Source organism: Heloderma suspectum, chromosome 1 (assembly GCF_057233095.1).
Source record: "Heloderma suspectum isolate Gila_16-S chromosome 1, 16-S_ref, whole genome shotgun sequence".
Classification (NCBI taxonomy): domain Eukaryota; kingdom Metazoa; phylum Chordata; class Lepidosauria; order Squamata; family Helodermatidae; genus Heloderma; species Heloderma suspectum.
In genome coordinates, this window is record NC_139458.1 from 339,142,446 (window position 1) to 339,164,446 (window position 22,001).

General features: G+C 42.9%; 1 protein-coding gene across 11 annotated transcripts in view; it reads right to left on the minus strand.

Annotated features, from left to right (window-relative positions):
• MAP7 (microtubule associated protein 7) overlaps nucleotides 1–22,001 on the minus strand; it is a 149,419-nt gene that overhangs the window by 38,259 nt on the left and 89,159 nt on the right. For all 11 annotated transcript variants that reach the window (XM_084827649.1, XM_084827648.1, XM_084827644.1 and 8 more), the window contains exons 4-5: nucleotides 3,707–3,870; nucleotides 2,183–2,300 (exon numbers count right to left, since the gene is read on the minus strand). In XM_084827649.1, the coding sequence (XP_084683775.1) occupies nucleotides 2,183–2,300; nucleotides 3,707–3,870 (282 nt within the window). The remainder of the gene's footprint in view (nucleotides 1–2,182; nucleotides 2,301–3,706; nucleotides 3,871–22,001) is intronic.

The window sequence follows — 22,001 nt, forward strand, 5'->3', positions numbered from 1 at the left end:
GAGTTGTAGGACTTTTTTCTGTCTAAGCATGCATAGGATTGCACCTTAAGTGTCTTTAACTCCTCCCCCACAAAGTTCTACAGGCTGTTTGGGTACTAACTACAAAAACTAACTTCAATCAATTTGCTGTAAAGGGTTTTTTTCCTTCAAATTTCCAGTATGATGTCATTCATTTTAGATAAAAATCAGACCAACATGGCTTTACATTGAAGCAACATTACCAAGTACTGTAAGCACTACAAATACTAATCACTATGAGACCTATAGATAATTTCTTTAAAAAAGAAAGCTATGCATTGATGGGGCGCGCTGAAGGCACTCCTCCACCAGGGTGCTATTTATCCTAGGATACATAGCTGTATGTCTATGCATGTATTTGGCATTCTTCTTTTAAGCGGCCTAAAGCCATTCCTCTCAAATAAGCCACAATTTAGAAAAGGAGGACATGTGGAGAGCGATGTTTGGAGTGATGAAAGAAGTCAGAAACAGAACACGAAGAAATGCTAGGTGGAAGTGCTGATGCAGACATGCTCAGAAGGTCTTTTGCTATGTAGTCCAGAAGGATGTTTAGATAGACAGAAGTTGCACATTGGAGAGAGGGAGCAGCGAGTGGTAACCTGAAGGCCAATCTGCAGCACACATATTTTGTACAATTACAATAGGAATTTATTTTGCTTTTCTAAAATGCTGACTTAGATTTTAGAATGCGGTAGCACACTGCATCACCTCCTCCAATGCTGCAAAGTCAGCAGCTGCACCATACTGAGCATGTAATAGATATTTCAAGAGCACTGAAAGGTAAATGGACAATTTAAAAGGATTTTCAACAGTACAAGAGAGAGAAATAAAGAAAACTAGATTAAATAAGTCTCTTTTTTTCCTAAAAGGGTGCTTGAAAATGTTGTTTCTGAAGTGGAAAGAACTCCAAATATTGTATATGAACAGAATCTCTTCGAAATGGTATGCTGAATTTTGAGAAGTTGTGCCACATTCTTTAAGTCACCCAATAATAGCTTGGTAAATTTGAGGAAGACAGTGGGGGCTATCTATCAGCTCTAGTCTATGCGGCAGGTGTTAGGCATGCACGGTGTCTAACATAGGATGGTTTAGTTACTGGTGTACTGGTCCTATTCTGAGGAGATAACTACTGGTGACAAAATCATCAAATCAGTGATTTATGTACCGGGTTTTCTAGCACCACCCAGAGGTCTGAAGTGGTACTCCAAGCCTGCTAAATCGAGAAAGGTGAATGATGACCCAACAAAATAACCTAGAGACAGAATGCAAGACAACGATTTTTAGAAGTAAATAAAAACTTAAAAGGCAGCAAACAAGTTATATAGCGAGAAGCACAGAGAATAGGTAGAACATTGTTATAAAAAAGCAACTGTTTATTGATCTTGCATCACAGTGAAGTAGTAGTAATATGAATGTCTTATTTGTTGTGAGAGCGATGATACAAATCTTTGTTCTGAGATAAATGAAGTAACACCCATTAGTGCATTTGCATGGAAGGAAAAGCAAGTATTTAATAGACATATACAATTTCCTGTGAATCCTAAATATATTGGGAATCTCTTTAAAATTAAACCCATAAGTTAATATTTATATATACAGAATATTTCTGGGGAAATACCAAAGAGATGAAACACAACTCTAATTTTTAAGTATTTGATATTTTGCCAAAAAAACAGCTTGTTCAGAGGAAAGGCAAAAGCTACCTAAGGGTTTTTCAATATTCATTAATATTGGAAACCTCCGCGCCCAAATAGCGGCATTCAAAGTAAGAACAAAATATATCTTGGTGTCCACTTTTAAAAAAAGAATTCACATTGTTTCTCTAAATACTCACTATTAATAATGTCTAGCAAATACATGATTTTAGAAAGCTTGGCTGAGACAGACAGACTGCAGGCAGACACACAAGGTCACAGAGAGATGAACAAAGAAAATTAAGTGCAAATACAGATGGAGTTAAAAAGAGTAATCAGTTGTCCACGCATTAGTTCATTTTCTCATTCTTGATTACGAAGCATAAAGGTAAGAAGCATGCACATCTCAAGACAATTAAAGACAATTAATGTAATTCAGTCTGCAAAGAGGCTTCCTCAATCAGAACCCATATATACCGATTAGCACAAAGACAGAGAGACAGGCGGAGACACCTTGCCTCCACTTTTACCTGTATTATTAATGCTGCTGCTGCTATGAAGTGGACCTCCCCAGGACCACCGATTTTGCTTCTGCCTCGGTTTCTGGCTCCTCTCAATTGTGCGGCGCACGACAGCTTCATGTCGCTCCTAATAAGAAACACATAGCGACCTCGTACAGCTCTGCTTTGATCATTTTAAAAGTGAAAATACAATAATATGAATAAAATGTGTTCATTTTATTTATTTATTTATTAGAGATATATCCTGCCTTTTTTCCTCCTTAAGGAACACAAGGCAGCGTACATAATCCTCCTCCTCCCCCTCTCCATTTTAGCCTCACAACAACAACCCTGTGAGGTAGGTTGGGCTGAGAGTCTGTGACTGGCCCAAAGTCATCCGGTGAGCTTCGTGGAGCTAGAACCCAGATCTCCTGACTCCCAGTCCAACACTCTAGCCACTGCACCACACTGGCTTTATCATTAGGTGTGCCCAGACAGGTGTTCTGAATGAGGACAGGGATAAATTCCATGAGCATCCACCCTCCTGCAGTCCACACGTGTCACTATTGCTAATTAACAGTGGTCCTCCGACATTTCTTTCCTCTCTGCTGTGGGAAGCATGCAGGAGGGAGGCCCACATGGGTGATAGTAGTAATTCAAAGGCAAAGAGGTGAGCAAACCTCCTCTCCCCTGGCCAAAGTAGATTATGGAGTTTGTGGCTGAGCAGCAGCTGAGCCATATGGCACCACATGCTGTAGTGCGGTGGTGGTGAACGTGTGGCCCTCTAGATGTCGTTTGATTACAACTCCCATCAGCCCCAGCAAAAGGCCAATAAGCAGGGAAGATGGGAGTTGTCATCCAACAACATCCAGAGACTACATGTTCCCCATGCATGGCTGGCTGGGGGATGCTGGGAGTTACACTCCAACACATTTGGAGTGAACCAGGTTGGAAAAGCCTGCATTATAGTATGTTTCAAGCCGTTGTCCTCAAGTCTTCATTCAGTCCATGCAGAAAATTCCCATTATAATAATTATTACATTTATATCCTGCCTACTTTTCCTCTTGCAAGGAACCTGAGGCAGCTTACATGGTCCCCCTCCTCTCCATTTTATCCTCACAACAACCCTGTGAGGTAGGTTAGGCTGAGAGTCAGTGACTGACCCACAGTCCCCCAGTCCGCTTCATGGTCAAGTGGGGCGAGATCCCAGGTCTCCCAAGTCCCAGTCCAATACTCTAACCGCTACACCACACTGGCTCTCAATATGACCCCAGGCAAAGACAATTTTAATTTGTTGCTGAAATCTCCCTGAACCCAACATCTGTCTTGAAAGAACCTCTTTGAAGCAGACATGTTTTCACTGTTACAAGTTCATTCTTTGCCTATCATTTGTATATTTCCATTTATATGTTTTAACTGTATACGTTTTAATGTTGTAAAGCCACCTTGAGTCCCAGTACTGGGAAAAAGGCGGGATATAAATATAATGATGATGATGATGATGATGAAAGAAATTTATTGCCCAAGATGATCCTCTAGGAGAGTCCGCTTACCTTATCCTCTTCTATTCTCAGTCTTCGTTTTTCCTCAACTGCAGCTCTTCTTCTCTCTTCTTTTAGCCTCTGCTCTTCTAATTTCTTTTTGCGTTCTTCTAGATGCTTCTCATAATATTGCCTTGCTCTCTCTTCTTTTTCTAACCAGGCAGCTTCTCTTGCAGCTAAACAACAACAAAAGGAAATTTCACTCTAATTCTGTCTGCTTAGATCATGCTAATGCTCACCTGGCAATACTCCCCTTTTAAACAAGTTTACAGGACTCCATTATTAAGGTCATTCTCAATTTAAGTTAATAACCAAGATTGGTTATTAAGGCCCACTTTCCTGTTGCTACTTTTCAAGTTATTGGAAAGTGCCATGGCTCAGTGTGATAGAGCACCTGCTTTGCATGCAGAAGGTTGCAGGTTCAGTCCCCGGCATCTCCACATAGGGCTGGAAAAATTCCTGCCTGACCCTGGAGAGCTGCTGCCAATCAGTGTTGACAATACTGGGCTAGGTGGTCTGACTCAGTATAAGGCAACTTCCTGTATTCTCTTAGGCAGTAAGTAACCTAACCAATATAAAATCACCAGCTAAAGATAATGTGTCACCATTTCTCATTATAAAATATCGTTACCCATGACTAAAATTCAATGATGGCTGATGTCAGTTATTCATACAAGGACAACAGAAGTTGGATTCTACATCCAAACACTGGAAATTGACAGTAAGAGAGCATCCTTTTGTGAGCACTATGAAAATCTTCCAATTTGAAATAATCTAGCAATGGAGAAAATTGCCTTGGAAAGTTGTGGAAGTTCTACAACTGGAGATTGTTTAAAAGAAGCTAAATTACCACATAAGTGATGTTTAGAATAGAGGTTTCTGTGTGGGATCCTTTAGTTCCTAATAATTCCATGATAAAAACATCTATTTTCTCAAATGGTATAAAAAATCCATTATTTGTTATTACAGAGTAAAGATACATACTTTCAAAATAATCTGGGCTGCAAACAGTATTACCTCCATTAATATTAGTATTTTGCATGTAATATGAGACCACTCAAATGAGAAAAAAAAAGTTTCTTGGGTATGAATATTCACACCCATTGTGTATCTGAGGAGAAGTGCCCATGACTGTACTTTTTACTATGACCCTTTTTACTATGACACACCAACTCCTAGATCAATCAGACTGACCACCATTAAATCTCCATCTTGCCATCCAGTCTACTATTGACTCCAGATAATTGTTCAAGGTTTTCATTGCCTCACTTAGTTCAGATAAGGAGAAATACAACATCTCCAGACGATTTTCCTGCTTGTACATGTTAGCAAACATGGGGAACAAGATGGAACATTGCAGCTCCCCAGAGGACACATTGAGTAGAGCAGCAGTTCTCCAGCACCATGTCTAGGACCTCTCTGCCACGTAATATCAGAACCACTGCAAAATGGAATCTCCAATCCCAAACTGAGCTTGGTAGCCCCATCGAGAGCATCTAAGTTAAAATAAATGCAGCAAAGAATAAAAGGAACCTGGTGGTCAGAGTCTACTACCGGCCACCCAATCAAGGAGAAGACAAGGATGAAACTTTTGAAAAGCAAATAGCCACTGTTTCAAGGAAGCATGATGTAGTAGTAATGGGGGACTTCAATTTCCCCGATATTTGTTGGGAGACAAATTCTACAAAACATGGCCCCTCCAGGAAATTCCTGACTTGTGTGGCGGATAACTTCCTCCTACAGAAAGTAGAGGTAGGAACTAGAGGATCAGCTATCCTTGACTTGATCCTAACCAACAGAGATGACTTAGTGGGTAAAGTAGCAGCTACAGGAACTCTGGGGGAAAGCGACCATGTTACACTTGAGTTCATGGTTCTAAAGGAAGCAAAAACCGAGTGTAGCCAAACCCATACCCTGGATTTTAGGAAAGCTGATTTTAATAAACTCAGAACAATGATCACTAAGGTCCCATGGCAAGCGACTCTAACGAGAAAGGGAGTCCAGGATGGGTGGGAGTTTTAAAAAAAGGAAATTCTCAAGGCACAATTACAAACAATTCCAACAAGAAAAAAAGGTGGAAGACAACAGAAGAAGCCAATGTGGCTTCACAAAATGCTTAGAGATGACCTGAAAACAAAAAAAGCACACATATAGGAAGTGGAGGAAAGGACAAGCAACAAAGGAAGAGTACAGGCAGGTCGCACAGAATTGCAGGGATGGTGTCAGGAAGGCTAAAGCTGAGAACGAGCTGAGGTTAGTGAGGGACACTAAAAGCAACAAAAAGGCTTTCTTCAGTTACATGCATAGTAAAAGACTGAGGAAAGAAATGGTGGTTCAGCTATTAAATAAGAAAAGGCAGAAATGCTCAATTCCTACTTTGGCTCAGTCTTCTCCCAAAAGAGGGTCTATGACCCCTCTGGCAAAGGTGAAGTACAGGCTGAAGGGGCAGGATTGCAGCTTGAGATCGATAGGCATATGGTCAAGGAACACCTAATTACTTTGAATGAGTTCAAATCTCCAAGGCCAGATGAACTGCATGTCAGAGTAATGAAGGAACTGGCAGAAGAACTCTCAGAACCGCTGTCTATTCTCTTTGAGAAATCATGGAGGACGGGTGAAGTGCCAGATGACTGGAGGAGGGCTAATGTTGTCCCTATCTTCCAAAAGGGTAAAAACGAGGAACCTGGGAACTACAGGCCAGTCAGTCTGACATCAATCCCTGGGAAAATTCTGGAGCAGATCATAAAGCAATCCATCTGTAAGCACCTTGAAAATAATGCAGCGATTACGCAAAGCCAACATGGATTTGTCAAGAACAAATCCTGCCAGACGAATCTGATCTCATTTTTTGATCAGGTAACCTTCCTTGTGGACTGTGGGAATGCTGTGGACATAATATACCTCGACTTCAGCAAAGCTTTCGACAAAGTGCCCCGTGATATCCTGATGAGCAAACTAGCTCAAAGTGGGCTAGATGAAACAACGATCAGGTGGATCCACAGTTGGCTACAGAATCAGATTCAAAGAGTGCTTATCAATGGGACCTTCTCAAACTGGGGAGAGGTAACAAGTGGGGTGCCACAGGGCTCAGTCCTGGGCCCAGTGCTCTTCAACGTTTTTATTAATAACTTGAGGAGGAAGTGCAGGGAATGATGATCAAATTTGCAGATGACACAAAATTCAGTGGGATAGCTAATACCCTGGAAGACAGAAACAGAATTCAAAGTGATCTTGATAGACTGGAGCGCTGGGCAGAAAACATCAGAGTGAGGTTTGATAGGGATAAATGCCAAGTTCTGCACCTAGGAAAAAGAAACCAGGTGCACAGTTACAGGATGGGGGATACGTGGCTCAGCAACGGGAAGGATCTTGGAGTTGTTGAGAGTCACAGGCTGGCTGTGAGCCAACAATGTGGTATAGCTGCAGGGAAGGCAAATGCTATTTTGGGCTGCATTAGTGGAGGCATGGCTTCCAAATCCAGGGAAGTACTGGTCCCCCTCTGCTCAGCACTGGTTGGGCCTCGTCTGGAGTGCTGTGTCCAGTTCTGGACACCACACTTTGGGAAGGATGCAGACAAGCTGGAGAGGGTTCAGAGGAGGGCAACAGGGCTGATCAGGGGACTGGAGGCGAAGCCCTATGAAGAGAGAATGAAGGAACTGGGCATATTTAGCCTTGAGAAGAGAAGACTGAGGGGAGATGTGATAGTGCTCTTCAAGTACTTGAAAAGTTGCTGCAGAGAGGAAGGCCAGCATTAGGATTTCTGTTATACTGTGTGGACTATTCCAGGTTTTTACTATAGAAAGGTGGCCAACAAGAGATTATACGAGACCTATTTTAAAATAATCATGAAGGTTTCATATTTTAATCAAAATGACACCAAGCACTTTTGGAATGTCACATTTAGGAATTTAAAGTTTGGGTACATAAGAACTTAGAACACAGGAAAGTGCCTTATTCCGGACCACATTATTTGTCCCTCAAGCTCACTATTCTCCACTCCACCTGGCAGGGACGCTCTAGGGCAGCGGAGGATGGTGGCTCCGATTTCAGTGGGGCTGTACATCCATTCTGGGTTTCAGTCAAAATCAGCCAGAACTCTAAAGGAGATATCAAAGGTGCTGAATCTATTTTGGGAATAGGGTTTGGCACCTTGGATAGCTCCTTTAGAGGTCTGTCTGGTTCTGACTGAAACCCAGATTGGATTTCAGCCCCACCGAAATCAGAGCCACCAGCCTCCACTGCTCCAGGGTCTCAGGCAGAGGTCTTACCTGTCACCTGCTACATGACCCTTTTAACCTGGGTCCTGCTACATGCAAAAGGAAGCTACGGACCCTACCCAAATCATATTTTTCTGATTCTCATGGAATTTCAGCTTGTATTGTTGTTAAGAATCTAATAGAAGAAGTCCTTTTTATCAAAGGAATGGGAGTGCTGGTTTTGTCAAACGGTTATATAACTTATTTTTAATGACCCAAACTATGTTTACTGCAAAACTACCAGAAAGAAAACATCTAAACTGTCCAAGGTTTAATGTTCCTACTTCAGTTTTGTTTCTAGCATCCACTGTGATGACACTAAAGCTTTCTCTTTGGATTATATTCATCTCTGTCTCTTCTTTTAGAATTGTTTGTTCTCAAAATAATCAAATCATGTTTATTGGATTAGCTAACTCTCATTTTGCCTCCATGGCAGAATCAGATTGTTTAAATTTATTAACAAACTTCCTTCTGAAACATACTGGTAGGCTGTAATCATGTGCATATTGAATTTGTATTCTCTTATCTTCTAAGGCAAAGCCAAAACTCTACACATCAAAAGGCTTTGGTGTAAATGTGAGGTTCATGCAAGAAACACACATCACTGTGACATAAAGAGGTTACATGAGTCATAGAATCATAGAATAGAATCATAGAATAGTAGGGTTGGAAGGGGCCTACAAGGCCATCGAGTCCAACCCCCTGCTCAATGCAGGAATCCAAGTCAGAGCATCCCTGACAAATGGCTGTCCAGCCTCGTCTTGAAGGCCTCCAGTGTGGGAGAGCCCACCACCTCCCCAGGTAATTGGTTCCATTGCCGTATTGCTCTGACACTCAGGAAGTTTTTCCTGATGTTCAGTCGGAATCTGGCTTCCTGTAACTTGAGCCCATTATTCCGTGTCCTGCACTCTGGGATGATCAAGAAGAGATCCTGGCCTTCTTCTCTGTGACAACCTTTCAAGTACTTGAAGAGCGCTATCATATCTCCCCTCAGTCTTCTCTTCTCAAGGCTAAACATGCCCAGTTCTTTCAGTCTCTCTTCATAGGGCTTTGTTTCCAGTCCCCTGATCATCTTTGTTGCCCTCCTTTGAACCCTCTCCAGCTTGTCTGCATCCTTCTTCAAGTGTGGTGCCCAGAACTGGACACAGTACTCCAGATGAGGCCTAACCAGTGCTGAGTAGAGGGGAACTAGTACTTCCCGGGATTTGGAAGCGATGCTTCTATGAATGCAGCCCAAAATAGCATTTGCCTTTTTTGCAGCCACATCACATTGTTGGCTCATATTCAGCTTGTGATCGACGACAATTCCAAGATCCTTCTCGCTCGTAGTGTGGTTGAGCCACGTATCCCCCATCTTGTAACTGTGCATTTGGTTTCTTTTTCCTAGGTGCAGAACTTGGCATTTGTCCCTATTAAATGCCATTCTGTTGTTTTCTGCCCAGCACTCCAGTCTATCCAGATCACTTTGAATTTTGTTTCTGTCTTCCAAAGTATTAGCTATCCCTCCCAATTTTGTGTCATCTGCAAATTTGATCAGCATTCCCTGCACCTCCTCCTCCAAGTCATTAATAAAAATATTGAAGAGCACTGGGCCCAGGACTGAGCCCTGCGGTACCCCACTCGTTACCTCTCCCCAGCTTGAGAAGGTCCCATTGATAAGCACTCTTTGAGTCCGATTCTGTAGCCAACTGTGGATCCACTGGATCGTTGTTTCATCTAGCCCACTTCGAGCTAGTTTGCTCATCAGGATATCATGGGGCACTTTGTCGAAAGCTTTGCTGAAGTCGAGGTATATGATGTCTACAGCATTCCCACGGTCTACAAGGGAGGTGACTTGATCAAAAAATGAGATCAGATTTGTCTGGCAGGACTTGTTTTTGACAAATCCATGTTGGCTTCGAGTAATCACTGCATTGTTGTCAAGGTGCTTCCAGATGGATTGCTTTATGATCTGCTCCAGAATTTTCCCAGGGATTGATGTCAGACTGACTGGTCTGTAGTTCCCAGGTTCCTCCTTTTTACCCTTTTTGAAGATAGGGACAACGTTAGCCCTCCTCCAGTCATCTGGCACTTCCCCGGTCCTCCATGATTTCTCAAAGAGAATAGACAGCGGTTCTGAGAGCTCTTCTGCCAGTTCCTTTATGACTCTAGGATGCAGTTCATCTGGCCCTGGAGATTTGAACTCATTCAAAGTAATGAGGTGTTCCTTGACCATATGCCTGTCGATCTCAAGCTGCAATCCTGCCCCTTCAGCCTGTACTTCGCCTTTGCCAGGGGGGTCATAGACCCTCTTTTGGGAGAAGACTGAGCCAAAGTAGGAATTGAGCACCTCTGCCTTTTCTTTGTCATCTGTTATCATTTTGCCATCCTTATTTAATAGCTGAACAACCATTTCTTTCCTCTGCCTTTTACTATGCACGTAGCTGAAGAAAGCCTTTTTGTTGTTTTTAGCATCCCTCGCTAACCTCACCTCGTTCTCCGCTTTAGCCTTCCTGACGCCATCCCTGCAATTCTGTGCTACCTGCCTGTACTCTTCCTTTGTTACTTGGCCTTCTTTCCACTTCCTATATGTGTCCTTTTTTGTTTTCAGGTCATCCCTAAGCTTTTTGTGAAGCCACATTGGCTTCTTCTGTTGTCTTCCACCTTTTCTTCTTGTTGGAATTGTTTGTGATTGTGCCTTGAGAATTTCCTTTTTTAAAAGTTCCCACCCATCTTGGACTCCTTTTCTCGCTAGCATTGCTTGCCATGGGACCTTACTGATCATTGTTCTGAGTTTATTAAAATCAGCTTTCCTAAAATCCAGGGTACGCGTTTGAGTACACTCGGCTTTTGCTTCCCTTAGAACCAAGAACTCAAGTACAACATGGTCGCTTTCCCCCAGAGTTCCTGTAACTGCTACTTTATCCACTAAGTCATCTCTGTTGGTTAGGATCAAGTCAAGGATAGCCGATCCTCTAGTTCCTTCCTCTACTTTCTGTAGGAGGAAGTTATCCGCCACACAAGTCAGGAATTTCCTGGAGGGGCCATGTTTTGCAGAATTTGTCTCCCAACAAATATCGGGGAAATTGAAGTCCCCCATTACTACTACATCATGCTTCCTTAAAACATTGGCTATTTGCTTTTCAAAAGTTTCATCCTTGGCTTCTCCTTGATTGGGTGGCCGGTAGTAGACTCCGACCACCAGGTTCCTTTTATTCTTTGCTCCATTTATTTCAACCCAGATGCTCTCGATGGGGCTACCAAGCTCCTCCTCCTGTATTTCTGTGCAGAGATATGTATTTTTCACATACAGTGCAACCCCGCCTCCCTTTCTGTTCCTCCTGTTCTTTTTGAACAAGTTATATCCTTCAACTGCTGTATTCCAGTCATGAGAGTCATCCCACCAAGTCTCAGTTATACCTATCAAGTCATAATTTCCCTCCTGTATTAAGAGTTCAAGTTCGTTCTGTTTGTTTCCCATACTCTGGGCATTAGTATATAGACATCGAAGACCATGTGCTTCATAGTCTGGCTTTCTTCCTACATGTGTCTGAAGACTATTATTGGGCGCTATCAGCGCTGTTCTCTCCATTGCAGTGCATGCGCCTACGTCCATTGTTACCCCCAACATTACATCTCCCTTCCCCGTAGGATTCAGTTTAAAGCCCTCCTGATGAAGTTCTTCATGCTGTGGCCAAACACGTTCTTCCCAGCCTTTGTGAGGTGCAACCCATCCCTAGCCAACAGCCCATCTTCCAGGAAGTATAGCCCGTGGTCCCAGAATCCAAATCTCTCTCGTCGGCACCACCTTCGTAGCCAGTCATTCACCCGGAGTATTTTTCGTTCCCTTTCTATCCCTCTTCTAACTACTGGAAGGATGGATGAGAAAACTATCTGGGCCCCAAAGTTCTTGAGTTTCCTTCCCAAAGCTTCAAAGTCTGACGTGATCTCTTCGTAGCTCCGCTTGGCGGTATCATTTGTTCCCACATGGATGAGAAGAAAGGGATACCTGTCAGTGGGCTTTATGAGTGCAGGCAACCTTTCAGTCACGTCTCTAATCTGTCCTCCCGGGAGACAACATACCTGGCGAGTCCATGGGTCTTCGCGACATACTTGGGTCTCGATCCCACGCAGCAAGGAGTCTCCCACTACTACCACTCTTCTCTTCTTCTTCTTGTAGGCCTGGGTTTCATCGCCTCTGTTTGACTGACCTTTAGCCTCTTGCTCACTCTCATGCAGGTTCCCCTGTGATTCTTCCTCTGCAGGCTGTCCTCCAGTCTCATCTGCAAGTACCTGGAATCGGTTCCACAGCTCCACCGCTTCCACTGGTGCAGAGTGGCGTCTAGTTCTTCTTCTCCTAACTGTCACCGTTTTCCAAGGAGTATCCTCTACTCCATTTTTCTTCACCTCAGCATTTCCCACTGCCTCATCTTGCTGTTGCTCTTCAAGCTTCTGGTCTGCCCTTTGCTGCTGTAGTTCCCCCATTCTGTTCAAGAACTCTTCATGTTCTCTTATTCCCCGGAGGGTTGACAGTCGCCGCTCCAGTCCACTTACTTTTTCCTCCAGCAGCGTGATCAACTTGCACTTGTTGCAGGTGTAGGCCATGTTGTTCTCAGGCAAGAAAACAAACATTGCACACACCTTGCAGGTCACCACCACTGGAGAGTCTTGTCCTTCCATTGCCTCTTTTCCCTTTTTGTGTCTCGCTTTGTGATTGTTCTAGACTAGCCTGTGCCTGCTCCTCTACTCAGTAGAGGTTAAAAGCAGAGTCCCACTGGTGTGGAAGTGTGTGTTACAAGACAAATAAATGGAAATTTTTATTTCCATTTTGTGAGTAGGGAGTCTTACCTCTCCCTACTCACATGATATACGCACATGGCTACTCAACCATCTTATTCAGTGTACATAATACCAGGGAGTAGACAATCACATATCACCACATTAGGGGTACATGCATTGCAGGTGAGAAGCAGCCCCCCAAATGTAACTCTCAGACCATTAAGGGTTTTTTTTTCATCCCCAAAGGTAGGATAGTACATTCTGATGACATATTATTTTAAAAAAATTTCTCCATTTAAACTCCAAAGGCACCAGAGGCAGTTCACAACAAGATCAGAAATACATACACAACCAAAAATAAAGAAAAACCCAATAAAATAAATACAAATACAATGACGTATAGAAGTAGCATAGAGCCAATATTCAACTACAGCAGTAGTTTCTGAGAACACCAGAGAGAGTAGACAAGTTAGATTGGCTCTGATGAGAGGATACTTTCCGAAGGTGACCCCCTGGAACCCTAGGTGCTAAAAATATAAAAGCAACTGATACAGAGCCTATCTAAACTTCCATCACACCTCACCGGCTTGCCAACAAGAGAACATTTTTTGTATTGTAGATTGATGGCAAGTTATGGATTCTGCTTTGAATGCCAAGAAAGACCCTCAGTGTAAAAAAATTATTTCAGCTTTTAAATCTCATAGAATTTACTCCTGCCTATTTGAGGTTGGGAGTTGGAAAAGGAAGCTATTTAAAGTCTTTGCCGCTATGAATGAACTGAAGCACAATGCAATAGCATTAGAAAGATGTGTATTCCAGCTTGCAGCAATAGAGAAACATATTATATAAATTAGTTTAAAGCTTGGTAATCCAAGAGCAAATAGCAAGAAGGTATTTCCCTTTTAGTGATGGCTTATTTCAAAGGACAAATAACTGATAATCTAGGCACAACATAAAGACCTGTTTGTTTCACCAATAAAGAAGCAATAGCTTTAATGTTGCACTACATTTGAAATGTCCTGATTCTAACCCAGCCTCTCATTTCTCTCATTTTTTGTCCTCCTTTGCCCCAATTTTTCCACCACCACTACCCCTGAAATTTATTCCTTGCTTTGGTATGTTTGCATCTGGAGAGTTAGATTGTAAAGCAACCTTTCGGGAGAGGAGATTGAGTTGCAAAACAGGAAGAAGGGTAAAGCAGAGGAGCAGGGAGAACTCCAAACTAGCAGTCACTTAGTGGTCAAATTAGTACATTGCCACTTGCTTGCTTATGCCTACACACCCGTCTGCCATCAACTCCAGGATGACCACATAATTTACCAACACAGAGAATCAAAAGCACACTACAGCCTTGAGAATCAGACAAGAATCAAAGGAAAGGAAACTGGGTGAGATATTTACTGAATAGTTAAGTGAGCACAAGGAAACAGTAAACAAGTGTTCCCATTGGCTTACAAACAAGCAAAGAATAGCCATCTCTTCAGGGATTTTGGAGACAAAATCAATCAACAGTGTGCTAATAGTGCAGATATGGGCAACATTTTGCATTCAAATGGTTTACGCAGAAACATCATTGACCACATAGGTCAGGAAGACAATCACTGCCATAATTCAAGAAAAGAAACCAAAAATATAAATTCTGTTGGGATGAAAGTGAAACATTCAGTAAGAAAGCTACTCTCATTATTTACATTTGCTCTAATTTCTGTGGTGCTTCTTCCTTTAATCTCATGGACAGATCTGTTGAAAGATGTACTGTTTTGTTTTACTAGTGATGGGGCTTCCACAATGCTAGGAAAGTGTGACACCGCTTCACCGATCTTTCCCCAATCTTATCATCTGGCACTGTTCAGCACGTCATTTAGACCTTGCTGTTGGTGACATAGTGAAAGCTGTGGTGGGTATAAATCATTTTCATGAGTTTCTGGACAAGCTGTATAGCCTTTATCCCTCTTCATCCTAGAACCAATGAGAACTAGCAGAATGTTCCAAGGATGTGAAAGACTGCATCTTTGCTCTCCCCCCAAAATGAACACAAGATAGATGGCATCAGTTGCGCTGAGAATCATGTGGGTTGTCTACCGTGCTGTTTATAAACACTGGGGGGAGAGTGCTGAAGAGAAGTAGTGGGACACAAAAGAAAGAGCAACATACAAGGATCTAGCTGAAAGACAGTAATCAGTTTGTGCAGAACCTGGGACTGATGTTTGGTAGCTTGACTAAGCTACCAGAACTTTTCCTGAACTTTCAGCACTGAGATTTGATAATCCTTAAAGTACACAGTCTAATCATCCACCACACTGCCATATTTGAGACTTGCAATAACAGACCTGGAAAGAATGCTGAAAAAGTGAGCTAGGCCATGCACAAGGGAACTTTCAAAGATGCTAAACTGCATGTAGACAAGAAGGGCAATGCAATCATGAAACCAAAGTAATTCTGTTCAAGTTTTGCAGACAGCGTGAGGAGCAGATTGCTGACATAGGCATGAAATGTGAACACTGTGAGAGGCAAAAAAAACTGTAAAGGCATAAAGAGAACTGCTTGAAGGCTTGAAAGTTCTTGATCCAGATACATGGCCCAACACTGAAGATCTGCTTTACAATGCAAATAATACTATTTGTCTAACCTATACTGTCCGCCTCGATTGGGCAGGCTGCTGTGCAGGGCTTCAGTGATTTCAGTGGTCCAGTCAAGGAGGAGAGACAAGTGCCCAATCAACTATGTGACCTATTCCTCACAGAAGACTGTCTCCCGGTGTCCACTTCCAATTGTGAGCAGGATTCAGTGCCATGAATATTATTGTGAACTGAGAAAGATCATCTCTTTCCTTGAAACATCTCATATTCTTCAGGTGGATTAAAGTGAACGGACTTCCAGTACATCAATTCAACCCCGAACTCTGCATCCACCTCTGGATCCTTGCAGGGTACCATTGGGCACTTGGCAGGAAAGTGAAGTCACAGAAGGAGGGTAAATGTCAGGGGTGAGTGGCCACTTTCAGCCTGAGGGCCAAATTCAATTTTGGAGAAGCTCTTGGGGACTGCATTCCATTGGTGGGTTGGGCTGAAGGCAAAGGGGTGGGCCAAAGACGAAAGGGGTGGGACCAAAATACAAAAAATGCTTGGCCCATCTTAATAATTTTTTTCAGAGAAGCAAAAAAAAAAAAAGCCCGGAAAACATGGATGGAAATCTTCATGGAAAGATTTTTCGTATTTTTTTTGTCAGACTCACATTAGGACTCATATAAGCCCTTCCCTTATCCCTCAAGGAAGAGAAATCTACTGCTCCTAGGTCTCTGTCACACTGAAGAGTGCAAACACTTGTTCCTAGTTGCGCCAGAGGTAATGGGTAGATCTAATAGCAGTAGTTGCAGGAAGGTAGGCTTTGGATGAACATCAGTGGAGGCTGGTGGCTCTGATGTCAGTGGGGCGGTGAATCCACTCTGGGTTTCAGTCAGAACTCTGTGCTATCAAAGGTGTGCCTCACCTTGGATAGCTCTTTTAGAGTTCTGACTGGAACCTGGAGCGGATTCACCGTCCCCCTGACAATGCAGCCACCAGCCTCCACTGATGAACATTAAGAGAAACATCTTGACAGTAACAGCGGTCCAACAATGGAACTCATTACCTAGATGGGTAAGCTCTCCCTTACTGGAAGACTTTAAGCAGAGGCTGGACAGCTGGGGATTATGCTCTATCAAGCAGGGAGTGGGACTAGATGGCCTCCAGCTCTATGATTCTGTTTTGTCACTATCTGTCACACTGATGTACTGACAGACAGTTCCATAGTTACTACAAATGAGCCAATCTCCCCACTGCCTTTGCACTACCTTAACAGAAGCCATACTGAAGACCCCAAATTTGGTACTATATTTTGGAAAACCTTTCCATATCAAACTGATATAAACCCAATAATACATCTATCTTATCAGTCTACCCAAAGTGTGACTGGAAACCAATAGTCTAGACTACAGTAGTGATGTTCCCTTTGAGTGGCCAATGAAGTTACTTTAGAAAATGGGAGAAGACACTCTATAGGGTATGTAAAAACAAAACACCTGTCTCTAGGAAATGGTCCTTCCATCAGTTAGTGGCTAGACTTATTTCTGGAAAAGTGAGAGTATTTCGCTCTCATGGAATTCCTGCCAATTTGCAGTCAGGGGAAAAACTGTTCTGCATCAAAATTTATATAGACAGAGCAGGGCATCAGCACTTACACTCTAAATGAAGTGTTACAAAGTGCCACAACTCTTGCAGTTTGCTGAGGCAGACTGGATATTTTTAGAATTCAGAGTGTGTAAAGCAATTATCTGCTGTTTCAACTCCTTTCAGGGATGCAGGACAAGTATAAATATGTAAGAGTAATTCACACAAAGCGAGGAAGAAGAAGTCTGCAAACATTTCCTAACAGGAAAAAGGAAAGCACCTTTTAACATTACTTGTAAATCTAACAACCAGAAAACATTAACCTACACTATTTTTGAGAAGCTTTATCCTGGTCTTATGAATACTATAAAGACCTCCAACATAGATCTATCTACTCATTCCTCATGGGCATCCTTGCCCACAGAGACTCTGGGGGCAAAATATGACAGACCCATCACATATTACTTCTTCCAACATGGAAATTAATATTTTGTTCCAAGTCTGCTTCATTCTTCTTCACTCCACTGCCCTGCACTGTTCCTTCAAGTTTAACCTGTTCTGCTCAGTTTAATCCTAACATTTCAGGTTTCATCAATATGACCAAATCGATGGATGATTTAAAAATACAATGCCTGGGTCCTGGTTTGTTGGACAAACAAATAAATATGAGGGTCCATATTGGCCAGGGAACTAAGAATCATAATATCATAGGGTTGGAAGGGGCCTGCAAAGCCATCGAGTCCAACCCCCTGCTCAACGCAGGAAGCCTGATTCCCAGCCAGTCTCCCATCCAAATACTACCTAGGGCTGACCCTGCTTAGCTTCCAAGATCAGACGAGATCAGGCACTGTCAGGATTCCCTTCGCCCCCACTTCACTTCATGCCCATACAAGGGGAGAGGCTTCAGTCTACAGCTTTTAATCCATTACTTCACAGGGTCATACAGATGCAAATTCACAGGGCCATACAGAAGCAAATTCTCAGAGGAGAATTCTCAGAGGAGGTCTACAAGGAATGCCTCCAGGGGATCCAAATGGAATTTACAAGAGTTGCCCACCGTTTGAAAAGGGAGGCGGTCTCACTAGCCTAACTTAAGGGGAGGAGGTCCCTCTCTTGTCGTGAGGCCTCTAAGCGTAGCTTTTCACACAAGGCCAATTGGGTAGACCGTCTAAGTTCCGCCCCTGCCTTCTATCTCTTTGCTCTGCGCCCCCGCCTGGCATCTGTTACGTCAACCTCCTGTTTGCTGCCTCTCACGGGGGGGGGGGAGCGAGGAGGGACTCTCAAGTTCAGCCATCTGGACATTTGTAACCTGAGCAGCAGGCCTACTCATATCTGGACTGGACTGGGAAAACACCTCCCCCATGTCTGATGGTTGTCCTTCAGAATTAGAACTGCTATCCCACTCCCTGCGCTCAGAAACACCCCTGACTGGCACATCCAGCCCTTTGCTATAGGAGGCCTCCCAGAAACAACATCATGGCAAGAGGGTGACAAACCTGATTCCATTCACAGACTAAGTAAATGAGCGGCTGTTCCAGTTCTTGGTTTTCTCTTCCCTCCCTTTTCCTTTTTTCCCCTTTTGTATCATTCTTAGCTATAAGATTGTGAGCCAGCTGGCAGGCAGGAACTGACTTATCTTTTAATATCTGTTCTGTTCCTAGAAAACTATAGGTGCTTTATAAATATTTGATGACAACAACAACAACAACAACAATAATAAAAAATACGCTTTGAATGCAGAAGGTCCTAGGTTCAACCCCTGGCATTTCCAGTTAAAGGATGAGGTAGCAGGAAATGTGAAATACTTTTCCCAGAGATCCTCAAGAACCAGTCAAAGCAGAGAATATTGGGCTCGACCAGTCTTCCCCAATCTGCTTTCTGAAGATGATGGGAATTGTAGTCCAACACATCTGGAAGGCACCAGGTTAGGGAAGGCTGGGATAGACAGACAAATAAGGCAGCTTCTTATGCTATGCTATGCTAAAATAAAGGAATAAGCAAAAATCAATTGACCTAAAGGAACATGAAAAACACTGCTGTTTTGCATGGTTCTTAGAGAGCAGAGGCTCAAATGAACATCCAACTGGAAGAAAGAATAACATATAATTTAAAACCGTTACATGCAAATTCATTTAGTATTCCCTTGTTGCTTTCGCTGCCTTTAATTTTATAATGCTATCTGTACAAAAGCAAGTATGACACATGGCCTAAATGTACTAGCGTTCAGATTTTCTAGTTATATTGTGAAGTAATTATATGGCTTTGCTTTCTATTTTCCTCTCTAAAATGCCCAAACAAACATTAACAGGGTCAGCAAAAGGTAAATGTATCATGCCATTATGGTCTACTTAAAAAAATGGCAAGTTGGCAGACATCGTACTGCAGAAGGCATTTGCCACAAAAGTAAGAGTGGCAGCAGCTGCAGTTTACATTGACATGCATGGAAGGGGGAAACATTTTTTGCTGCCTCTTCCATGATGGTTGGCAGCTCAGATGCCTCTAGCAGGCCTTGTTTATCCAAAGAAGAGCAGAGGGGACTAGGGGTGTAGACACACAACCACAGGCTTCCCCAACTCTGCCCTCTACATGTGTTGGACTGCAAGTTCCATAATTCCCAGCTCTGCTGGCTGGGAATTATGGAAGATGGAATTCAAAACATCTGAAGGCTGCCAGGTTGGGGAAGGTGGCTCGACAAGTTTGAAATATGTTCAGACCTGCTTATCCCTGATGTCTCCAAACAAAGAAACCCCAGGAACTGTAGTTCTGTGAAAAGGCCAAGAATCTCCAATGAAGAATGCTTAGAATTTTGTATAGTTTCACAAAACTACAGTTCTCAGTATTAATTAGTGGAAATGGTGATAGTGAAACTGGTTGGATATCAGCTGATATTTTCTCTCTTCCACACTGAAAGCTTCCATGTCAGGAGGCAGGCTTTGAGGTGGAAAAAGTGGATAGAGAGAAGTCGTCGTTGTCCCCCTGCCGCCCCCACATCTCTCGTAATATGGGTATTACAAGGCATCCAATGAAACCAACTGGCGGTTGATTCAAGATGGACAAAAGAAAATACATAATTAATATATGACATTCACTGCCCCAAGATATAGAAACAGCCCCTAGCTTTAAAAGGGGACTAGATCAAACTATGGAGGATAAGTCTGCTAGCCATAATGGCTAGACAGAAACTGCAGGTTCAGAGGCAACATGCCACTAAATATCAGTTGCTAAGGAGCAACAGCAGGAAGGGCTATTGCCTTCATGTCCTGCTGTGGGTTTCCCAGAGACGTCTGGTTGGCCACGGTGAGAAGCAGAATGCTGGCTTATAGGGGACCTTTGATCTGACCCAACAGGGCTTTCCTTATGAGAAACCGTCTTTTAGGGACAAACTACATGTTACTTTAAAGATGTAGTTAGGAGCTATAATGTTTTTCCTTACTCAAGAGTAAGCAAGGGGTACATGATCCGGATTGGAATTCTAGCATGGGGCGGGCGGGTTGGGCGGGGACCTACCTCTGTGACAGCATGGGCTGTAGCCTGCACCGTACCACGGAGGGGAGGCTGGCAAACTGAGCTAACCTGGTACTCACTGCTACCTTCTTTACTTGCTGGCTGCCTCCACTAAACAGTCCTTTAACCTGTGGAATTTAATTACAGGCCCAGTAACTCAATATACTGGGTCATGTGGAATGGTACCTAGGAGTGGGGTGAATAACAAGGCCTCAGCCAAAGTTCCATTTATTCACAAGTCCTTTGTCCCCTCACTGCAATCTCACTCCATGTTTGGGACCCTGTGCCTGCAATTTAGCATGCCAAAAAAAGGATCCATTGAATGGATCCTTTTTTGGCAATGCAAATTGCAGATGCACTCCCCATATCTGGGTTGGAACTGCAGCAGAGGGCAAAGGATTAAAGCCCCTATCCCATGATAGGGTCCTCATCCAGATCTGGTCCTGTGCTTACTTCTGAGTAAGGGATATAAATGTATAGATGCTATCTACATCTTTAAAGTAACATTTAGTTTGATCTCAGTTTGCTATAAGGCCACCTCAAAAAACAAAAGTTAATAGCTTGGATCCAGAGTTTCCATTAGGGTAACACTGCTCACTGGCGGAACAGAAGAGGAGGCAATTTTTAGCGATTCCTCCTTCTCCCTGATCCAAGAGCTTTGTAGAAACTCCTGGAACAGAGAGGAAAGTGGGGTGGTGGTGGAGAAGCTCAGTGGGACGGGGGAAATCAGCATACATTGGCCTCTCCTCCTTCTTCCAGCAAGAGTCTCTGCTGGATCTCAGCCCTTTTGAAAACAGTAGGAGCCCTTTTGTTTGCAGAAGGGACACTCTGAATCCAGCTCTAAAACTTCAGAGAAGAAATATTCTTTCAGGTACTCTAAAGCTTCCTTTAAAAAGTGTGGACTATAAGGAAGTTTACAACATGCCCCCTCTTTAATGAGCTTCCATCGTGCATTAAAAACGTGGTTGTTCAGGCAGGCATTTGGGGTGGGTTAGGGTATTTTAGAAAATGTTTTTACTGTAGAATTTTATCGTTTTAAACTGTTTTATTGTTCGTTGTACATCGCCCAGAGTGGCTGGGTGACCAGCCAGATGGGCGATTAATAAATTTAATAATAAATAAATAAAAACAACCTGTAAGTGCACAGGTACCTCTGTAACCTGAAGTGGGACAGGTGGCAACTGGGGAGACAGCCTTCTCTGTTGTAGCCCCCTATCTGTGGAACTTTCTCCTGATGACGGCTTGCCTAGTGCCCACTTCAGAGTCTTTCCTTGCCAGGAAAAGACCAATTTATTTTGAACTGGTATGCATAGAACCTGGCAACAGCTTTCTAGAACCTGTAGCTCTCCATTCTGCACAGCTCCACCCAACTCTTGTCAAAGTTGGGCCCAAGATACATTAAACTTTTTTTTTTATATGAATGACAAGTTGTTTATGTATTCCACTTGTGAGTCACCCTACAAACGAAGCTATCTGGGCAACATACATAAATACAAAATAAATCAATAAAATCCAGTTAAATACAATAAAAACTAAGAGCAACCACATATACAATTTTGAATAGCAAAGACTAAAATATCAAGAACATGTACTAAAAAGATTGAAAAATCTCCATGGAGATAAAAACAGCTCCAAAACACA